This window comes from Grus americana, chromosome 3 (assembly GCF_028858705.1).
Source record: "Grus americana isolate bGruAme1 chromosome 3, bGruAme1.mat, whole genome shotgun sequence".
Taxonomy (NCBI): Eukaryota; Metazoa; Chordata; class Aves; order Gruiformes; family Gruidae; genus Grus; species Grus americana.
In genome coordinates this window covers 100007248-100026722 of record NC_072854.1, presented here as the reverse complement: position 1 = coordinate 100026722, position 19475 = coordinate 100007248, and the positions used below count along the sequence as shown (strand labels likewise).

Sequence of the window (19475 nt, the reverse complement as noted above, 5' to 3'; positions counted from 1 at the left end):
AGAAAAAGGAGGCTTTTGTGCGATTGTCAAACCCTCACCATTATTTGTACATGTTGGTTTTGTATTTAATAGGATTACATGACTTCTTTGCTCTATATGCCAAAATGGATGGTTCCTTTCAGTAATAAAACAAAGCCAATAACCTGAAAAGAACCACGGCTCAAAAGCACAAACTTGACCTCTGATTGACCTTGACATTTACAGACTAAAAAGAACTTTTCTTTGAACAGACAGAAGAAGTCAGGGAGCCAGCAAGAACCAGGAGAAAATGGTTTTGTTGCTTTCTGATTACATTGTTTAAACCAACATACTACATGGTTTACAATACTTCATTACAATGTATTAGGGCCTGGAGGTGATTTAATGTCTGTTTATAACTGAGACTAATCTTGAAATAAACAAATGAATGTTTGGAAAATGGATGAAGCTGTTCTGCTGGAGACAGCATTAAATGCATCTCTGAAGAGTAAATCATGGCTGTACAGCACTTAAATGCTTTTTATTTCTACCTTCAGTTGTATTTCAGTAGTTTTATCTAACAAAATTAATCATGGTGCAGTAAAAAATTTCTAATTGGTTAGGACTGTCTAGCAGCCATACATTCTATAACAAATTCACAATTTAAAAACTGTTTAGCCCTTTAAAATTAGGGGGAAAGATAAACTAGAAAACACTGTAGCATTACACTAGGCACCATGGTGATCTAAATTAAATCTGTTACAACCTGTTCTAATTTAAAATTGCTTCGTTGTGCGAATGAAGGGGAAAAGAAGAAGAGTTGGTTCACTCGTTCAAAGCGTTTTCTTACTCCCAGATAAATTTTCATCCACCCTGCCTTTGCCTGTGGGCTGTACGTTCCCGTTTCCTCTGTGCATCCCCTGCGTAACTGCACATAAACATGGTTTCAGGCGGAGCCAAGAAATCTTCCTCCACCAGTTCGGTATCAGTTCTTATCTCTATCAGCCGAGAACAAGCAATGTCATTGAGTGTCACCATGGCGGTGCGCAGCTGTTCATGACACCCAGAAACTCCTCTGCGGTGCTGTAGGCAGGGCCTTGCTAGAGGAGGTTGCTCCAGTTTCTTCTGCCAAAGGATGACTGCAGCTGCACTCGTCCTGCCGTCCACCTCTGCGGGCGACTCCTCGGCCACTCCCGCTTTTCTCCTCTACTGCCTCTCCTACCACCCAAGGCCCTGTCCATGGCCCCCAGGCATTGCACAGCACATTTCTCATCTTCTAATACCTGAGTCATTCCAAAAATGTTTTGAATTTTCCTAAGTAGCAGTCACTAAGCAGTTAAAGCCTGATTTGAGAGAAAAAAAACTCTGAAGTCGGACGGCTCCTCCAGTCCCACCACCCACACCCTTCCGGTTGCAGACTGGAGCGAGTGGGAGCTGGCGAGGGCTTGGAGTGGAAGCAGCAGAAGAGGACTTCTGCACTGCCATGCCTGTGCAGCGTATTGCCACCTAGTGCTGCGAATATGGAAAAGCAAGATTTGTCCTTCTGCTCAAGACCGAGACTCCTGCAAGGCAGCCACCAAAGCGGTCATGGCTCAGAAGGTCCTCTTCTGTTGTAGCAGCACTGCTTAACCTACCGACTTCACCATAGCCTACACCCACTATAACAGGTTGAGGTGTCTCAACTTTGATGGTGCACTTTCTTGTGCCACAGTTGATGCTAAATACCATGACTGCTCTTTCTCGGTGCGAGGGTTTTAAAAGTCTGGTCCTACAGCAACATAGCGTAGACAATTACACTTCATATGGGTGGCTACTTGTCTGTATACCCTCCTTCCTTTCTCTTTGTTTGCCCCACAAATGCAAGTGGCAGAAGTTTCAAGGATAATTTTGTTGAAGCTTGAAAAATAGTCAACCACACAAAAGAAAGGCCTGCTAAGGGGAAGGTTGCAACACAAGCCAGTATGTTCATTGGCATCAGTGAATAAGCAGGGGGGAAGGGCGTTAGCTACAGCAAAAATTTCAAGTGGTGCTTGCACCTTCCTAGGTGTCAAAGCTGACCACCCGTGCGCCACAAACGTCAGCTTTTTTGGTACCAGCTCACAGACCTCTTTGTATTAACTGCTATGTCTAAATATACACTAGCAGTGTTCTGAATTTACAGTGAAAACAAATGAGATCAGGCACATTTTTGCATGTGTATTTTTTTTCCTTTGCTCCCATGTTATTTTTTTCCCCCCGTACAACTTATTACTGACTATTATCTTAGCTCCCGTTAAATCTCTTTTAGAGGCTGGCATTTTAACTTACCAGCTTGAGCTCTCGACTGTTGACACGTGACACTGCAGAAAGCAGCAAAATTATCATGGACTGAGTTTGCACTGGGTTTTTTCTAAGACACTGCATGATGAGAATAAATCTTGTCATCACCCTGACATGATCCACTAATGAAGATGCACACCCTCTTGCCCTGCCCTCTTACTGGATGTTAAGTGAGAACCCTTCCTCCGTCTTTTTTCTTCATTTCCACTGTGGAAGAAGCTTTCTAATTCTGCCCATCGGTTTGCTTAGCAGTATTGCAGTTGCCTAATGCAATAAAAATCAGTTATGCAACTGCCTTTGCTAGACTTGCAGAGAGCATTCACCAGACGGGAAGATGGCCACAGTATCTTTATGCTTTCCATCATGTCTCTTATGTTCACTGTTATTATGCAATATGCTCTGCCTTTAATATCTTTTTTTAACCATTTTTCTTGACATCTTGCTTAGAATATTATACACCTATCATCTAAGATCATGCAAAGACAAAGCAGGGAAAAGAAATAAGCTTATTCTGATTTATTGCTAAAGGGGCTGATATTATAGCACTAGTGCTTCCAGGGAACAAAGAATCGCCTACAGATTGTCAGATAGTATTTTTAATACTCTAATTCTGAACCAAATTCCTAAAATAACCTGTGTTTGCAGATTACCGTGTGCTCTTTTGTTCTGAATAATGTCTTGCTTAGTGAACTATGTCTTATCAATCCACCGAGTACTGGGTGTCATTGTTCACCTCATTCACAATTCATCTTTTAATTAACATTATCACAGGCAAAATTCTATTTTGGTCAGCATAATTTGTCATTGGAATTGGCAGTACAGAAATAAAAGAATTACCAGCTGAATTTATCTGAAGACAATGTAGGAGATGGTGACTACAAACCTACCTCATCCGGCACTGAGGAGGAAGGGAGGGAAACCATGTAAATGATAATGGCTTTAGAAATTATATTTGCAATGTAAAAATCACTACTTTGGTCATTCAGTATCTGCTAAGCAAACTGTTTTATCAAAATTACTGTTATTGAAAATATAAACCTGAATCCTACACTTAGACACATGCTTTATTTGGTGGAAAGAGTTGCTCACTTAAGGAAGATTAAAGGGATACAAATGTCTTTGCAAGGTGATGATCTTAGATGTAGGTAGGTAATATCAACTTAATGCAGCAAAATGCTGATCATTTGCTTTGATAGTTTAACTTTGAAATTAAGTTACAACTGCAGCATTGTTTTAGAGAGCAGACAAGGAAATAAATGCTTCTAAAATGTTTTTTAAGTGTGCTAGGAGATGAACCTTTCACAGACAATAGAAACATTTCTGAATCTTTCTCACAAGACTTGCCTTTCATAAGGATTGCCAGAAAGCTGCATCGATGTGAGGAAAATTAAATAGCATTTTATTTTTCTGAGTCTATAAAGAAGACATCTATCCCTGCAGTCTAGATATGCAATATTTTTCTATTTATATTCAGATTAATACAGTGATATTAAATTGACTGCATTTAAGGTACAGTGAACATGCCAGCAAACCAGCCACTTAAAAATTCCCTCCAACATCCCTTTACCTTATGATTTCATCCATTCCTAGTCACAAACGCAACAGGCCCTGAAGATGATCACATTCAAGCAGTACTCAGCCAAGATGACAATGATTTCTGTAAGCAGAGCACCTCTTTGGAGCCTGCTCTGCTGGAGGCACTTTCTCTTTCAAAATAGCTAGGCTTCAGCTTGGCTGCTCCTGGTGACTTCTCTTGGACCTGCATCGAGAGGCAGTCTTCTAGTCTGCAAGATCCTGTTTCATTAGTAGCTTCTAAAACAGGTTTCAGAAAGGAAACATCAGTCTCCATGGTCATAATTAATATTTGCTCAGCTGTGCCTATTTACATTGTGTTTTTAATGGATGCAGCATTTATTAAAAATACTGGAACCTAATCAAGTTAATTGACCCCCACTCAAAGTACCATTTAGTTTTTGGTTTGGTTTTGTTTGGGTTTTTATTTATGGCAGAGACAAGCAGTGCTTAAATGGACAGGTTAGGAGGTGATGGTAGTAACACCTCTGTGATAACATAGTTAAGAAGGGGAAAAAAAATCTCTGCAATTGCAACTGGGGAGAGGAGTGAGAAGATGTGAGAGGAACAATTCTGCAGACAACCAGGTCACTGAAAGAAGGAGGGGCAGGAGGTGCTCCAGGTGCTGGAGCAGAGATTTCCCTGCAGCCCACGGAGAAGACCATGGTGAGGCAGGTTGTCCCCCTGCAGCCCATGGAGGATGATGGTGGAGCAGATATCCAACTGCAGCCCATGGAGGACCCCACGTCGGAGCAGGTAGATACGCCTGAAGGAGTCTGGGACCCCATGGGGAGCCTGTGCTGGAGCAAGCTCCTGGCAGGATCTGTGGACCCGTGGAGAGAGGAGCCTACGCCACAGCAGGTTTGCTGGCAGGACTTGTGACCCCGTGGGAGACCCACGCTGGAGCAGTCTGGTCCTGAAGGTCTGCACCCCATGGAAGGGACCCATGCTGGAGCAGTTTGTGAAGAACTGTAACCCATGGGAAGGACTCATGTTGGAGAAGTTCGTTCTCCCATGGGAGGGACCCCACGCTGGAGCAGGGGCAGAGTGTGAGGAGTCCTCCCCCTGAGGAGGAAGGAGCAGCAGAGACAACGTGTGATGGACTGACCACAACCCCCATTCCCCGTCCCCCTGCACTGCTGGGGGGTGGGAGAGAAATTGGGAGTGAAGTTGAGCCCGGGAAGAAGGGAGGGGTGGGGGGGAAGGTGTTTTAAGATTTGGGTTTATTTCTCATTATCCTACTCTGATTTGATAGTAATAAATTAATTTCGCCAAGTTGAGTTTGTTTTGCCCATGATGGTAATTGCTGCGTGATCTCCCTGTCCTTATCTCGACCCATGAGCCTTTCGTTTTATTTTCTCTCCCCTGTCCAGCTGAGGAGGCGAGTGATAGAGTGGCTTTGGGGGGCACCTGGCCTCCAGCCAGGGTCAACCCAGTGCAAGATGACATCTGCATTTTTCATAGCCATAGTCTGTAGCATTCCGTGTGTTGACAGCAAGGTGTGACCCAGAAATGTATCAGCTATAGCGTGGAAATGCTGTGAAGGTTTACTATTAACCCTGTTAAAACATTAAATTGTCTAGATTTCATTTCTTCAATTTCTGATAACAGACATGGGAAGAGTTAGGCTTTTTGGCAGAACGCAGTCTCCTCAACCTTAATTATTGTTCCTGAATTTGAATAATATCTTTGCTGATGAAGTTAATGTCACAGGCTAAAAGTTATGGAAAATTCTACCCAAAGTTATTAAAAATGATACCCAGGAAGTTGTTATGCTCATATTGAAATAATGGCTCTGCAGTCTAAATTCTGTTTCTGTTGTGTACCTTTCTAGGTAAAATAAGATGCCTTTCACATTACTAAACCCCAGGATTTTTCTAACATTTTCTTCAGGCAGCCCAGGAGAGACAATTAAATCATACAGCTTGCTTTCACCCTCTGCCTTCTTCCAAAGAAGCGTCATGTTCTGTATTCCTTAGGCATCAACAGCGCGTGAATGAGAAGCAGCGTGGGCTTTACTGATAATAGAATTATTTTCTGTGTTCTAAGAACAATTATTCAAAAAGTAGCAAAGATACAAAAATAAATACAGTAAAAATATGTACCCTGCATATAGTAAGGGTACAATCAGACAGAGAGAAATTAAGCTTATTCTTAGACTATTATGAGGCGAAATAAATATTCCAAAGGCCATCCTTTTACGATTCCCTTATAGCACTGGCTAAACCCATCTTTTTCAGATATTGAAATCAGTCTTTCCAGACCTGTATGTTCCCTTCATCTCAGAATTCCCCAGAACTCCCAAACACAGTATGTAAGTAAATGCAATGATTTATAAACCCTTGAGGTTTCAGAAACAAGTGTTTATATAGTATGACTAATATGCAAGCGTGTGCTGCTGCCCCCTGATGCAGGGAACGTTAAATCTCTTCTAAAGTAGTCAGGCAATGCCACGCAGCCCACCTTCTTGCTTATATTAATGTATGGCCATAGATGTATTTGTTAGTGCTTGGACAGATATAAGATAATGTCTCGCTCTTGGGTAACTCAATATTCAAATTAGTTGAGAGGAGAATGAGGAGAAGGAAGAAGAAAGAAATGAGACAAAAAAGGAAAAAAACCCCAACTATGTATACCCACTATGAGAATGTTGAAAAATTGTTAAGGAATATAAACTGTGAACTGGAACTCACTTTTAATGCACAGTTTTGTTGCAAGTTAGTACTGTTTGGCGAAGGTAACATTTATGGCCGCCTTCAGCTGGTACTTCAAGCAATTATAACTTGGTTTGTCTTTCATGCCAGTTTATTTCCCTCCTGTGCATTGTCTACATTTGGGAGTGTAAACTGTCCGGAGCAGAGACTTCCTCAGCAGGATTTGCTGATGTAGGTTCCTGCAGGGTGGTTCCTTATCTCTGTGAAGGCTGACAGAGGGTGCGAGGTGGAAATAATATCTAGTATGTGCATGACACTTAGGTCCACACAGAAATTCGCAGCAAGCAGAGGAAAGCGTGGCATGAAGCCTTCGGCATGGCTCATCCAGTCGCTCCGGTGCCGTGTGGCCTTACACACACAGTCAGACATGTCTGCTTGGTTTCTGGCCCAGCTGTAATTGCAGTGCTGCGGCGCAGATGACTCCGTGGGTACGAGGGCAGTACAACAGGTTTTCGGGGAGACCTCGTAAGAAGCAGAGCCTCTATTAACTAAAATTAAATGGAGTTACGGAAGATGATTGTTTGCTGGGTTTGGTGGTGGTGCCTTTTTTTTAAGTTGCAAACCTGGAGCTCTACCTGAACGAGCAAGGCTGAGTACAACACTACAGCTTGGGTGGTGTGTGGCCCCGGTGGGAGCAGAGGGAGGATGGCTTAGCAACAGGATTTATAGTGTCTGCAATTTAATAACGTTTGTCTTAAAGCTGTAGTTGCCAGGTTCACGTAATTTACTGATTTTTTTCTTTTCACCCACGCGGGGTGCGGGGCAGGCTCCCGGGAAGCCCTTGCCTCCTCCCCCCCCCGCCCCCCGCCCTCGGGCACCGCTGATAGGCCGGGCCCGTGAGGACGAGCGGGCTTCAGCCGTGGGGACCACCCAGGGAGACCGAAATGTCCCCCCCCGTCCCGGGTATCGCTTCGCGTTGAAGGAGACGGGGAGGGCAAACGACTGCGTGAAGAAGGCCGTGGCGCGGGTTGCCGAGCCGCCGGCCCTCCCCGGTGCCGGCCTAGGCCCTCGCCGAGTCCCGCACCGCGGCCCCGGGCAACGGGCGCCGTCTCCTAGGAGACCGGGGCGGGGGGCAGGCGCCGGGGAAAGACTACAACTCCCAGAATGCCCCGCGGGCGGAGCGGCGCCGTGGGCGGTGACGTGTAGGGCGGGGGCGGGGCGGAAGTGGGTTCCCCGGGCAGAGCGGCCGGCCGGGCCCGGTTCCGGGTGTCCCTGCCTCGGCGGCGGTGCGGGGGAGGGGGGCGAGGAGGGAAGAAGATGGCGGCGGACTTGGAGCCGGAGGTGCAGGCCATTGACAAGAGCCTGCTGGAGTGCTCCGCCGAGGAGATAGCCGTGGTGAGGCGGCGGGCCTGGGGTGGAAGGGGAGAAGTGGCTGGGGCGGGGAAGGAGCGGGGGCTCGCGAGGCCGGCGGGCGGTACCGGCCTGCCCGGCCGGCGGTGGGGCCGTGAGGGCCGGGGCGAGGCTGTGCCCGGGGGCGGGGGAGGAGGCGAGTAGCCTTTCCGTGAGGGGGTCCCGCTCCTGGGCTGGCTGTGAGGGCACCCGCGGCTGGCGGCGGCGTCTCTCTGGCCTTAGCCCGCTGCTGTCGCCAGCGTCGCTGTTGCAGTAGCCGAAGTCAATCGCGGGGAGCAGCCAGCTTTTCCTGTTGTTCTGGCTGGCGCAGGTGGCTCCCCACAAGCCGCCGGGACGTGGTCACCCCCCGCTGAGGGCGGCCGCGGTTCCCCGCCGCTCGTGGGGCTTGGCGGGCGCAAACGCCGGCGGCGGGACCGGGGCCGCTTCTCAGTATCTCGCTCCTTCGTTTACTGCTTCCTCGCCTGCTCCGAGCAGCTGAGAAGTTTAGTTCCCCCACCTAGTTTGCTGCCTTTTCACATCTCTCTACCGGCAATCGTGCCTCGGCGTGAGAAGATCCCCCCTCCTCCCCTTAATTTACGTGGATGTCTAAGCCCAAATATGCTTCGTAGTGTTGAAGTTTCGTTACAGGTTTCTTCCTTCCTCCCCAGTATTTAAGATGTAGTTCTGGCAAAAGCTTGTACTAGTTAAGCTTAGGACTATTAGAATGGGACGCTTACAGAGGAAGTATTGGTAAAGTCAATGTAATACTTGGAATAATCTACTTTTTGTTTATATATTTTTCCTGCTTTTATGAAGAGTAGTTGAAAGGGAAGAGAAGTGAGGGTAAAGTTTTTAGAGAAACTTTTGTTTCTTGCGTAGGTGCCAGATCTTATAGACCCTTGTGCATTTGAGGAACTGGATATATATGTTAAAATATTGGGAGTGCTCATGTGTGTGTCGGTAGGATAAGACCTTGAAGAGCTGTCTGCGTGTATTTCAATGAGAATTACATTGGCTGCTTTCCAAAAGAAAATAAAAGACAATGTTATAATTCAGGTTATCCTCAGATTATGGTGGTATATCTACAGTGCAGACAAAGGTATGATTAGATTGGCAAATGTGCATAGTTAGCTGTATCCTAGCTAGTTTAGCTCCAGGATTAGCCTGCCTTCCTCTCAACAGCAAACCCAATAATTCCATCAAATGCTTCATAAAGTAGCCCAAATTACCTTGTCTGTGTGAGTAGCAGATGGTTTTTTTTGGGTCACACCAGATAAACCCAAGGCAGGCGTGCTCCAAGTGGAACGCATTTCTGAATTTGCTGTAGATAAAAGTGCCAGGTTAAATTTAGTCAATTCTTTCTCATTTTTATTCTCTGTCATCACCAGCACAAGCTACAATTCTGAAATCTCTCATCTCCAACGTGCTAGTAACTAAACGCTGCTGGCACTGCCCGATTGTATATGTAAACAACGTACTTGGGGTTTAGCATTGTTTTTCTCCCTCCTTTGCTGATAGCATTACTTTGTTGATAGCCCAGTATTAACAAAACAAACGCCAGCCCAAAGCAATCGTTGTAGCACTTTATCGTTAAGTTGTTGCAACAAGAAACTAAAGCTTAAACTTCCAAAGAGCAATGATCAAAAGAATAAATTATCTGTAACAGAACATGAGCCTACATTGCAAATATTTATTTGTAGAGCTAAGAAAAACATAAATTATACCTTTTAGCTTTTGAAACAGTAAACTGAGTTGTTTTGTGGCTTATTTGTTGTACTCGTTTTGTTCTTCTGGTATCTCTTAGATGTGGATTTAATAGAAACCTTGATGGACCATTAGGCATTTACTTACATAAAATGTTATTTGATCAATGCTTTTTGGATGGTTTGTCGTTTGGAGTTTTTTTTCAGAGCAGTCAAAAATTGCTGCAGGAGACTTAAGTTTGAGGGGGGAGGAAGTGAAGAGGAATAGACTTCCCTTTTTAATAAAAACCTCTCTTGGGAGAGTAGAACATTAGCTTTTCTTACACGTGACTCCAGGTTAGAAGATAGACAAATACAAATTGAAAACTCGCCTAAATACAAAATGCTTTTGTTAAAGAACAAATTCCAGAGTTTTGAGTAGTTTTGCTGGAGTTCAGTGCCTCCCAGGTAGTGATTTAGAAAGGCAGCACAACATAGGTATGCATGTGTGTATATATTTAATAGAATTTTACATGCACAACAGTACTTGGCGTTGCCTTCCTGGTAGCTCTTGGAGTGACATCTGTTTCCTTGTCCTAGAAGCCTGTACTTCCTTCTGATATTCTTTTAGTCAGGATCTGATTTTCAAAGCTGCATGCACAGTTATGTGTATAGAACTGGCTCCACAGAGAGATTTAGGTGTGATGACATTCAGTGTTGCCACACCTAACTTTCAGGCAATTACTCCCAGAATTTTTGGGATGGGAAAGCCATTTACTCGAGGAACAAGAATTTTCTCTGGCTAGGTGTTTGTCTGGGCTTGTAGTGTAGCTATTATGCAATGTGTATTTTCTAGATAGAAATTAGTAATGTGCTGATGAATTAAAAGGCTGAAATTAAAGGTATTTTGCTAAGAAAAATACAGGCAAAATAACTAATATATGCCCTGGAAAATAATCTAAAAATGATCTTATTAAATGGAAATAATGGAAGACGATGTTTCACTGTGATTGGGTCAGTTCCTGGTGGTAGTAGATATTTGGCACAAATGATGAGAGGAAAAGATTAATGAGTGGGGGCGGGGGGAATTCTTAGTAATGCAAACTTTACTTTTTTCATTTTTGTGCAATATTCTCTGAATCCTAGTGGGAATAGTGACATTATCTGTAAACTTGTAGATTGTTGCTTTTTGGCAACCTTTTCCCATGGACTTCCTTGGAAAAAGTCTGGGCTTTGACCATCAAAGCTAGATAATACAGAAGGATTTAGTAGATTGATTATGATTTTAAGAAGTCAAACTTAGGGAAAGAGAAGTGAGGAAAGCATATTATTCTACTGAGAGCTGTACTGACAGATAAGTCTGGGGTTTTTAAGATGAAATTTGCTTTAGAAAGCATAGTCTAGTAAATGAAAATACTACAATATGTTAAAAAAAAAAAGCAAAGATGCAGCCATTCTTAAATGTCACAAATGTTCTGCTGATTCTGTATGCCGAAGAACTTACTACAACCGTATTGTCTCAAACATAAGTTCTTTACAGTAAGGCATAAATAATTCAGAGTAAATCAGGCCGTAACATTTGATTACCAAACTCATTTATTTTGGTATAATTAAGTCTTTGTTTTCATTTACAGTTTTAGGTTGATTCTGGATTCTTTTTCTGAAGTTGGCAGGGGGTATCTGGTTGTCATATTTACAATGAGAAATGGCATACTAAGGCCGTTTATGTAACACAGGATTTAACCAGTGCACACTTGCAGTATGTGCTTGCTCCCATTTGTTTATTATAAAAAACTTGCAGCCTTAATTTACAGTTTAAACCTTTATAAAATTGTAATCCATGAGGAAGAAATAAACCAAATGTTGTCCTAGAGGATTTTTTTACTCTTGGTGTGTATATACAAGGGGGGAAAAAGCTAGAAAGAGCTGCGAGTTTTTCAGTGGCTTATAGGAGGTACAGTAGTTTGATAGCTTTTAAAAACTGTCAACGGTTTTTTTTACAATTGATTGACTAAGCGAGTTCATGGATCTAACATCACACTTGAAATAGTAATTCAGGTAAGTTATTCTGGTGGTAGAAGAAACCAAAACCCCTTCACTTTCATAGATAATTTGCTCAAATTAAATGAGAGAGGGACTGTTACCTAATGCTGTGTTTGCCATTCTCCTTGTACTTTTTATCTTTGCCTGTTTCTTGCCAACTCCAAGAATTTTGTGTATCAAAAGGATAAAATGTGCAATCAGGGAAACAAATTATTTCTTTCCTAATGTCTGTCTTCTGTGATCATCTGGATTTAACGCCTAACTAGAAAGCCATGCTTCTTTTTTTGCATTGCCATTTTGGATTTTTGATTTAGAAATTAAAATGTAATCTCGATGGATAGAACTGTGGTATTTTTATTAATGAACAATTTGTGTTCTCATTCCTTTTAATTTAAAAGAAATGGCTGCAAGCAAATGACCTTCAGAAAGAAGTATACCAGCATCTGGCCTATTATGTACCAAAAATTTACTGCAGGGGTCCTAACCCTGCCCCACAAAGAGAAGACATGCTGGCACAACACGTTTTGCTGGGACCAATGGAATGGTATCTTTGTGGCGAAGATCCTGCATTTGGTTTTCCAAAGCTTGAGCAAGCGAACAAACCTTCCCATCTCTGTGGCCGTGTTTTTAAAGTGGGAGAGCCTACATATTCTTGCAGGTAGTTCAACTTAGCATTGTGAAATATTTATAATTTGTGAAGTTATGGAACCTTTTTCAACAAGAGTATACTGTCCTAATGAAAAGATAATACTCTTAATGTATTTTTAAAGTAACCTTGCAGTTTTTCATGACAGGCGGGACAAAGGGAAAATTAACACACTACAAGTTTGTAAACAGAAAAATATTAATTAGTATTACGTAGAGTGTTTTCTGTGTAAAGAAATGCAAGCTTAAAGTGGTTGGGGTGAACTGTCAGTGTGATTTAAGGGCATTAATCAGAAGTGGGCTGGTATATGTGTGTGTAATTCAGTTGTTTAATATCAGCTGTTACTGTTGATCCTATATTTTAGACCTCTTTCCATGACCTATTAAACCAATCTATTGGATGCTAAAACAGGCATACCAGCTTCTTGTTCCTTCCCTACCTCTATCTACAGATCTTGAAAACCATCATTTTACTTGAAACAATACAGGAAGTTACTAACCAATTCCAAGTATTTTAAAAATCTTCAATTTTAAGCTAGTGTGTTACTAGCTATATATCTATTATCTTATATTTTCTTTCCTGTATCGTCTGTAGTTTAAGTTTAGTTTGTACCTTCTCTGTCACAGGTTCCTGTTACTTTGTATGGTCTCTACCACTGTTTTGGACACTTGAATGCTTGGTGGAGTGATGGGGGGAGGGAATGTCTGTCTTATTTAAAGGGTTTATTTTTCTGGGTTTCCATCCCCTTTATTTACAAGGAGAGAATGATCATAGAAGAATTTTACTTAGAAACATGATACCTTACTGGCCTTATTCACTGAAGTTCTGATTCAGGGTGGACTTGAGATATTTAACTCAGCAGGCTGCCTCTTCTGCATTTCTATTTCAACAATCAGTTAAAATAGATAGTTTTGGAAATGTTTTGAGACCTCTTATATTGAGATGGATGAGATTAAACTGGTGGGTACTTTAGATCCTTTCAACCACTAAGAAAACTCCATCTCCTCTCAGGTGTTCTTAGGTTCTTCCTTTAGATATCTGGGTAGAGAATTAGAGAGTGGGAGGCTGAGGACTATCAGAGGCTATGAAAAGAATTTCCACAGTTTCTGTAGTACCTTTTCATGAAATCTGGTCCAAAAGAACTAAAAAAATCAAACCTCAGCAGTGTATACAGAATATTTTTGTTGTTGCTGCTATCAAGACAGAGTCTCATCTTTTGATTAAGTACTGAATATAGATGTAAAACTGTTAGTGTTTCCTGTTGTGTGTTAATAATTTTCTTTGACTTACAGCTGGTAATGAATAATGAGAGTTTAAACTTTTTTGTGATACAGAAAAGAGTTGTTTTGAGTCTGTGCAATATGTTAAAAGCAGTTGCTTTTCTGTCCATGTGTGAAGCGTACAGGTCTGCCTCTGCTCTGGGTATAAGCACCCTTATTTGTTAGAGAAATTACTTGGCAAATGGTACTGAGTAAGTATATTGCTACAAGTTTAGGGCTCTGAAGAATTGATACCCAGTATTGTCGAGCTAATATACCTGATACTGTACACATATTGTTGCAATAAATGTTTTTGATATTTTTAATAAAAAAAAATTAAAGCAGAAGAGCTTTAGATAACTCTGCTTTGACGTTTTCACCTTTAATGGCTCCTCTGGAGAAACCACTATGCATAAAATACCATTTTCACATTTAAGTCATGGTTGCCTGATTATCTTTCAATGATTACCTGGTTTAATTTATTTGGTGAAATGAAATTAAGAGAATTCTTGATAATAACATTTCAGAGGATCTCTGGTGTTTTCTTTTGAACAAAATAAGTCGTTTCTCTAAATTCTTGTTTCAATAATAACAGTCAGAAGACATCTGTTGTCTTGATAGACATTTTTACATTGCAAAACCTGACTTCCTTAATCTTGAGGTGCCTTGAAGTCAGTTGCATTGCATAGGTTCACGTATTTTTAGTGTTTCTCAGGGAGACAGTTAAATGTAATGCATAATTGTCTCATTCATTTGTTTAGCCCCTTTTGCTAGAAATATATCTATCTAATATAGCAGTGCTTGTAGACAGGACCTTATTATGGTCTCTGATCTCCTGGTTGTGGAAATTGCATTCTTGGACATCTTCAGTGAGCTTGCAGGGCTAAACTTAGAAGCAGAGGTTTGATCTAATCTGTTGCATGCTATCTTTCGTTCCAGTGTTCAGTGAAAAAAATATCTTCTGGAGATTGTTAGTGCTTGTACTCTGTACTTGAGAGAACTTGCTTGAGCTTATACTGTTTACCTGTCTGTGCTGTGTTCTGTCTACCTGCTGATATGCTTGTGTCACCTCTTGCAGGCAATTGATATATTGCCCAAATATACATGCTACCCAGACAATATTTTAAAGTCTCTTCTTTTATGAGAACAGATTTGTTTCTCCTTCATTTGTTCCCTGCCCCCCGCTTCCCTCCCTCCCCCCGGAAGCCATCCCTTTCCTTTTTCAGAATAATGTTTACATTTAGCGAGAAGGTTCATATTGGTGATATTTGAAGATTACGTATTGTAAAATGTGTCATTAAAGGCCAAAACATTTGTTTAATGCTGCTTTTCTTTCTTTTCCTGTACTTTTTGATGTTTTCAGAGACTGTGCAGTTGACCCAACTTGTGTGTTATGCATGGAGTGTTTTCTTGGAAGTATTCATAGAGAGCACCGATACAGGGTTAGTAATGCTGCTGGAATATATGATGTAGTCATTAATAATTTTGTATGTGTATGAAACTCCTTGTTTAAGGTTTAAGAATGTATACATAATTTCAAAGTGCTGGATGAACACAAAGTTTGGAATTATGTCATAGAATTGTTTAGATTGGAAAAGACCTTTAAGATCATTGAAGTCTAACCATTAACCTGACACTGCCAAGTCCGCAATAATCTTACAAGAACTTGAGTGTTTTGGTCTGAGTGTAAATTCTGAAAGCTAACACTTTAAAACATCAAGCAATTAAATTTTATGCACAACAGTTAAGCTTACAAATGTACGTTATATTTAACATGTGCCCTTTAGTGAATTTTACAGCATTAGAGTTTTTGACCTGCTTTGACCTTGATGTTTGACTATTTTTAAAATTTATTGAAAAAACTTTACTAAGAAACCACTTTTATTTAAAAACTTATTTCCTTTAAACATCTAAATTGTCATCAAATTCTGTACAATAGCAGGAATTTTGTTTGCTTTTAAACATAAAATTAAAATAGAAAATTAAAACTGTAGATGCTGTTTATTTTAGTAATATACTGCTATTAGTAGTACAGATGAGTTAAACCCCCCCCTACAAACAAAACCAAGATGACCCTGGTGTGTTTTTAAACTAAGCAGCTAAGTGAGAACTACCAGTGCAGCCTTTCTGTAAATCTGTTTTTGACAATATTGCACTGCTGTTAATGTAAATCTGATCACTGCATGGTTACACTGAGCATGAGGATTTAGGAAAAACACACACACAACAACTTGCTCCAAGAAACCCAACCATATTTGCCGATATGGCATACTCTTTGTATGTAGGTTTTTAGTTTGCAAGCTTAGTAAATTAACAAGTCCATGTGACATCCAAAAGTGTAAGCACATGTTCTTTCAAGTGTCCATCTAATTTTGTTGATACTGTAGGATGTACCTGTATGTACAGAATGTGCCTGTATGCCAAAAATAGATGAAAGAAGAATTCTTCTGTGAATCAATTAATAGTTATGGTTCAGAAAGGGTATTATTACACTTACTAATTTGAGGTGGTCTTAGCTTTAAAATCAGTTTTATTAAAACAGTGTAAATATATCATTACAGTTTTTAGATACTTTTTTCTGTGCTTACTAAGACTTCTGTGAACAATTTGTAAGTTTTTTCTGTAAACTCCTGTCACTGTAAGCAGCACATCTTTTACTCACTGTGTAACAACGCTATGTGAAACGATTTAGCTTTGTTCAGATTAAAAGTGATAGAATCTGAAATAGTACAGATGGCATTGCAAGTAATAGATTCAGAAAAACTGAAAACCAGGAAAAACCTACAGCCTTCAGGTGGAGCAGAATGGGAGTGTTCAAAGTTTACTTTTGTTTTGGGGGATTTTTTTTCTTTTGGCATAGGCGGACTGATGAAATAGATAAGCTTTCAGCCATCATAGAAGCAGACGTGGTTTCACTGTGCTATTGTAACAGGGTACTGGTTAAAGCTATCAGGTGTTGTGATTGTGCTCTTGTAGTTTAGCTGTGACTGCTCATTTTTTAATGTGCAAGTATGTATATGTATATTCACATGAACTGTTTTGGTTTTAAATAATTTTAGATGACAACGTCAGGTGGAGGAGGTTTTTGTGACTGTGGTGATACAGAAGCTTGGAAAGAAGGTCCTTACTGTCAAAAGCATGAACTTAACACTTCAGAGACAGCAGAAGAAGAGGTAATAACAATTGAGGCATCACGTTTCAAAACATTAACTCTGTGTGTGTATATAAATCATTCATATGAGGTTATTTTTAGTCTTGTATACCATGCATGAGAGATGGGAGGAAATTTAATAGTAGTATTTGAACCACACTATGTGTTAGACAAGACATTAATTTTGTCTAACTTAAGAAGTTTAGAATGACGTTTTCTACTTGAAGGCTTTATTTTCTATGTTCTTTGTCACCTCTGCAGTTTTAGTTCTGTTTCTTTGTTTTTCTGTCTTATTCTGAAAGGTGAATGGAGTCTGCCATGTGGAGGAAAAAAAAAAGATTGTATATAATCATGTACATGAAGAAGCCAAATTAAGCTGTCTGTGCAACATATGTTCTGATTCTTACCAAAGTAAAGTGCACATATTTTTTAAATCAAAATAACTTGCTGTTACAGGAAAGCTGTAATGGAGGTATAAGATAGAAGTCTATAAAAGCTTGTTTGGTATGGAGAAGGTAAATAGAGAACAAATCTTCACCATTTCTTATAATGTGACAACTTGGACATATTAAATGCAAAAAGATGTGCTACTTCTTACGCTGTTGTCCTGGTTTCAGCTGAGATAGAGTTAATTTTCTTTCTTGTAGCTGGTATAGCGCTGTATTTTGGATTTAGGATGAGAATAATGTTGATAACACACTGATGTTTTCAGTTGTTGCGAAGCAGTCAGGGACTTTTCAGCTTCTCATACTGCCCTGCCAATAAGAAGGTAGGGGGGCACTCAAGAAGCTGTGAGGGGCCACAGCCAGGACAGCTGACCCAAACTGGCCAACGGGATATTCCATATCATGTGACATCATGCCCACTATATAACTGGGGGGTGGGCCAGGAGGCAGTCCGGCTCAAGAACTAGCTAAGCATTAGCTTTGGTTGGTGAGCAATTGTGCTGTGCGTCACTTGTGTATATTCTTTATCGTTATTATGATTATTATTGTCTTCCTTTTCTGTCCTATTAAACTGTCTTTATCTCAATTTGCAAGTTTTACCTTTTTTCCTTTTTGATTCTCTCCTCCATTCCACTTAGAGGGGGGAGGGAAGTGAGTGAATGGCTGTGTGATTGTTTTAGCTGCCTGCTGGGTTAAACCACGACAAGTATAAATTCAAGCTGTTGGACTAACTGTTACAAAACACCATTGTTAAATTTCCTTTTGAACATATGTAAACTTTTAACATGTTTGTGGAGGGGAAAAATAGTCAATGGCCATTTAAAATTGCAGATACCATCTTTGGTGTGGGAAGTATTAGTGTCTTAAGTTACTGGAGATGAGAGGAGCATTCTGTCCTTTTCTTACACTCTTCCCTTAGTATCTGTTACTGTATCTCAGGAACGAGAGTGGCTAGTTGGGCTTCTGGTCTAGCCACTTATGTCTGTTCTTATGTAACAGAATTTCTGTGAGAATTTTTTACGGGGAACATATAGGGCAAATTTCTGTAGTATTTTTGCTGATCTGATGGTTTAAGTGCAGCAAATGTAACTGTATTTGCAGTGACAGTGGTCCTTCTAAAATCTGTTCTCGCTATCTCAACACTAAGACTAGCACTGCTGCATGGACTCACTGCTTGATCTGCATGCCAGTTTACATTAGTCAGCAGCCTTAGAAAACTCTTGTTCTGAACCCTTGGGTGGACTGCTACTTCTGTGTCCAAAGATATTCACACAGTGAGTGCGACTGACAGAAAAATTAAGGTGCTGAGCAGGCTTTGTGTTTCTTCCCCGTGAGTGATGAGGATTGAGATCTCATGTTATGGAATGTTGTGTTCGAGGTAGATCAAGGATCATTTGTTGAGCGTTATTGGAGCCTGTTTTCTGCCTTGTCTTGATAGATGGCTTTGAAAGTGCTGGGAATGGAGGCAGTGTTGTTGCTTAAGGTTTGCCTTTGCTTTTGGTGACTGATAATTCTCCATACCTTATATAAGTTTTAAATGAAGCAAAAAACAAGAAGTGGCAGTTATTAACACTCCTGTAAAGCTTCCAAATATTCCCAAAGAATCTTGGGGGATGTGTGTGGATAAACTTTACTAGTACAGGTGAATTGCTGACTGTCAAGGGCATCCTGTAGATAATGCAGATTCAAGTTCTGAAAAGATTATTGTGGCCGGTTTTACACAACATAAACTGTAGTGAAACACAGAATTTGGTATTAGGTAATCCTAAACCAGAGATTGGGCTACTGCTAAATATTTTAGTTGGTTAACAATTACACATACTTCAAAATATCAAATGATGAATTGAGTCAGTGACCCAATGTATAGTACATGTCCAGGTGACCTACAGGGCATGCACTGTTCCCTTTCTGGCTTTACAGAAAAGGGACTAGTTGTTCTGAAAATGAAAAATTTTAAATAGGAGAAGAGTCCTTTCAGAGAACAGGTTTTTAATGTTTTCTATTCACACACAAATCTCTTGAAATGAATTGGAAGGAAATGGCAGTGGTACCTGTACTACCTGATTCAGAGTTGGCAGTGGTTCTCATTTGCTGCTCCAAAAAGTAGTCCCTTTGACTTTGCAGACCGAGGCAACGCTCCTGTTCCTCCCCTACCTGCAGCAGCAGCCATTCTGCTCTGGCAGAGAGAAGAGGATGAGTTTATAGTGGTTGCTGCAGATGTCAAATGGAGGGCATCCTGGAGAGTGGGCACAAGTGGGTGCATGGTCCACATACAAAAGGGTAACAGCTGTCTGTGAACAAGACTGAGACATGGGCAGATCATTATGAAATACCTAGTTACATTTAAGCATTTAAT

General features: G+C 40.9%; 1 protein-coding gene across 6 annotated transcripts in view; it reads left to right on the top strand.

The window, feature by feature from the left end:
• The first annotated feature begins 7747 nt into the window (after positions 1–7747).
• Positions 7748–19475, top strand: part of UBR2 (ubiquitin protein ligase E3 component n-recognin 2) — a 57594-nt gene continuing 45866 nt past the window's right edge. For 4 of the 6 annotated variants that reach the window (XM_054819851.1, XM_054819852.1, XM_054819856.1 and 1 more), the window contains exons 1-4: positions 7748–7898; positions 12016–12275; positions 14886–14964; positions 16582–16695. In XM_054819851.1, coding sequence (XP_054675826.1) covers positions 7821–7898; positions 12016–12275; positions 14886–14964; positions 16582–16695 — 531 coding nt within the window. In that variant the 5' untranslated portion in view covers positions 7748–7820. Of the gene's footprint in view, positions 7899–12015; positions 12276–14885; positions 14965–16580; positions 16696–19243; positions 19400–19475 lie in introns of those variants that run through there. The other 2 variants (XM_054819854.1, XM_054819853.1) reach the window with 2 other exon arrangements.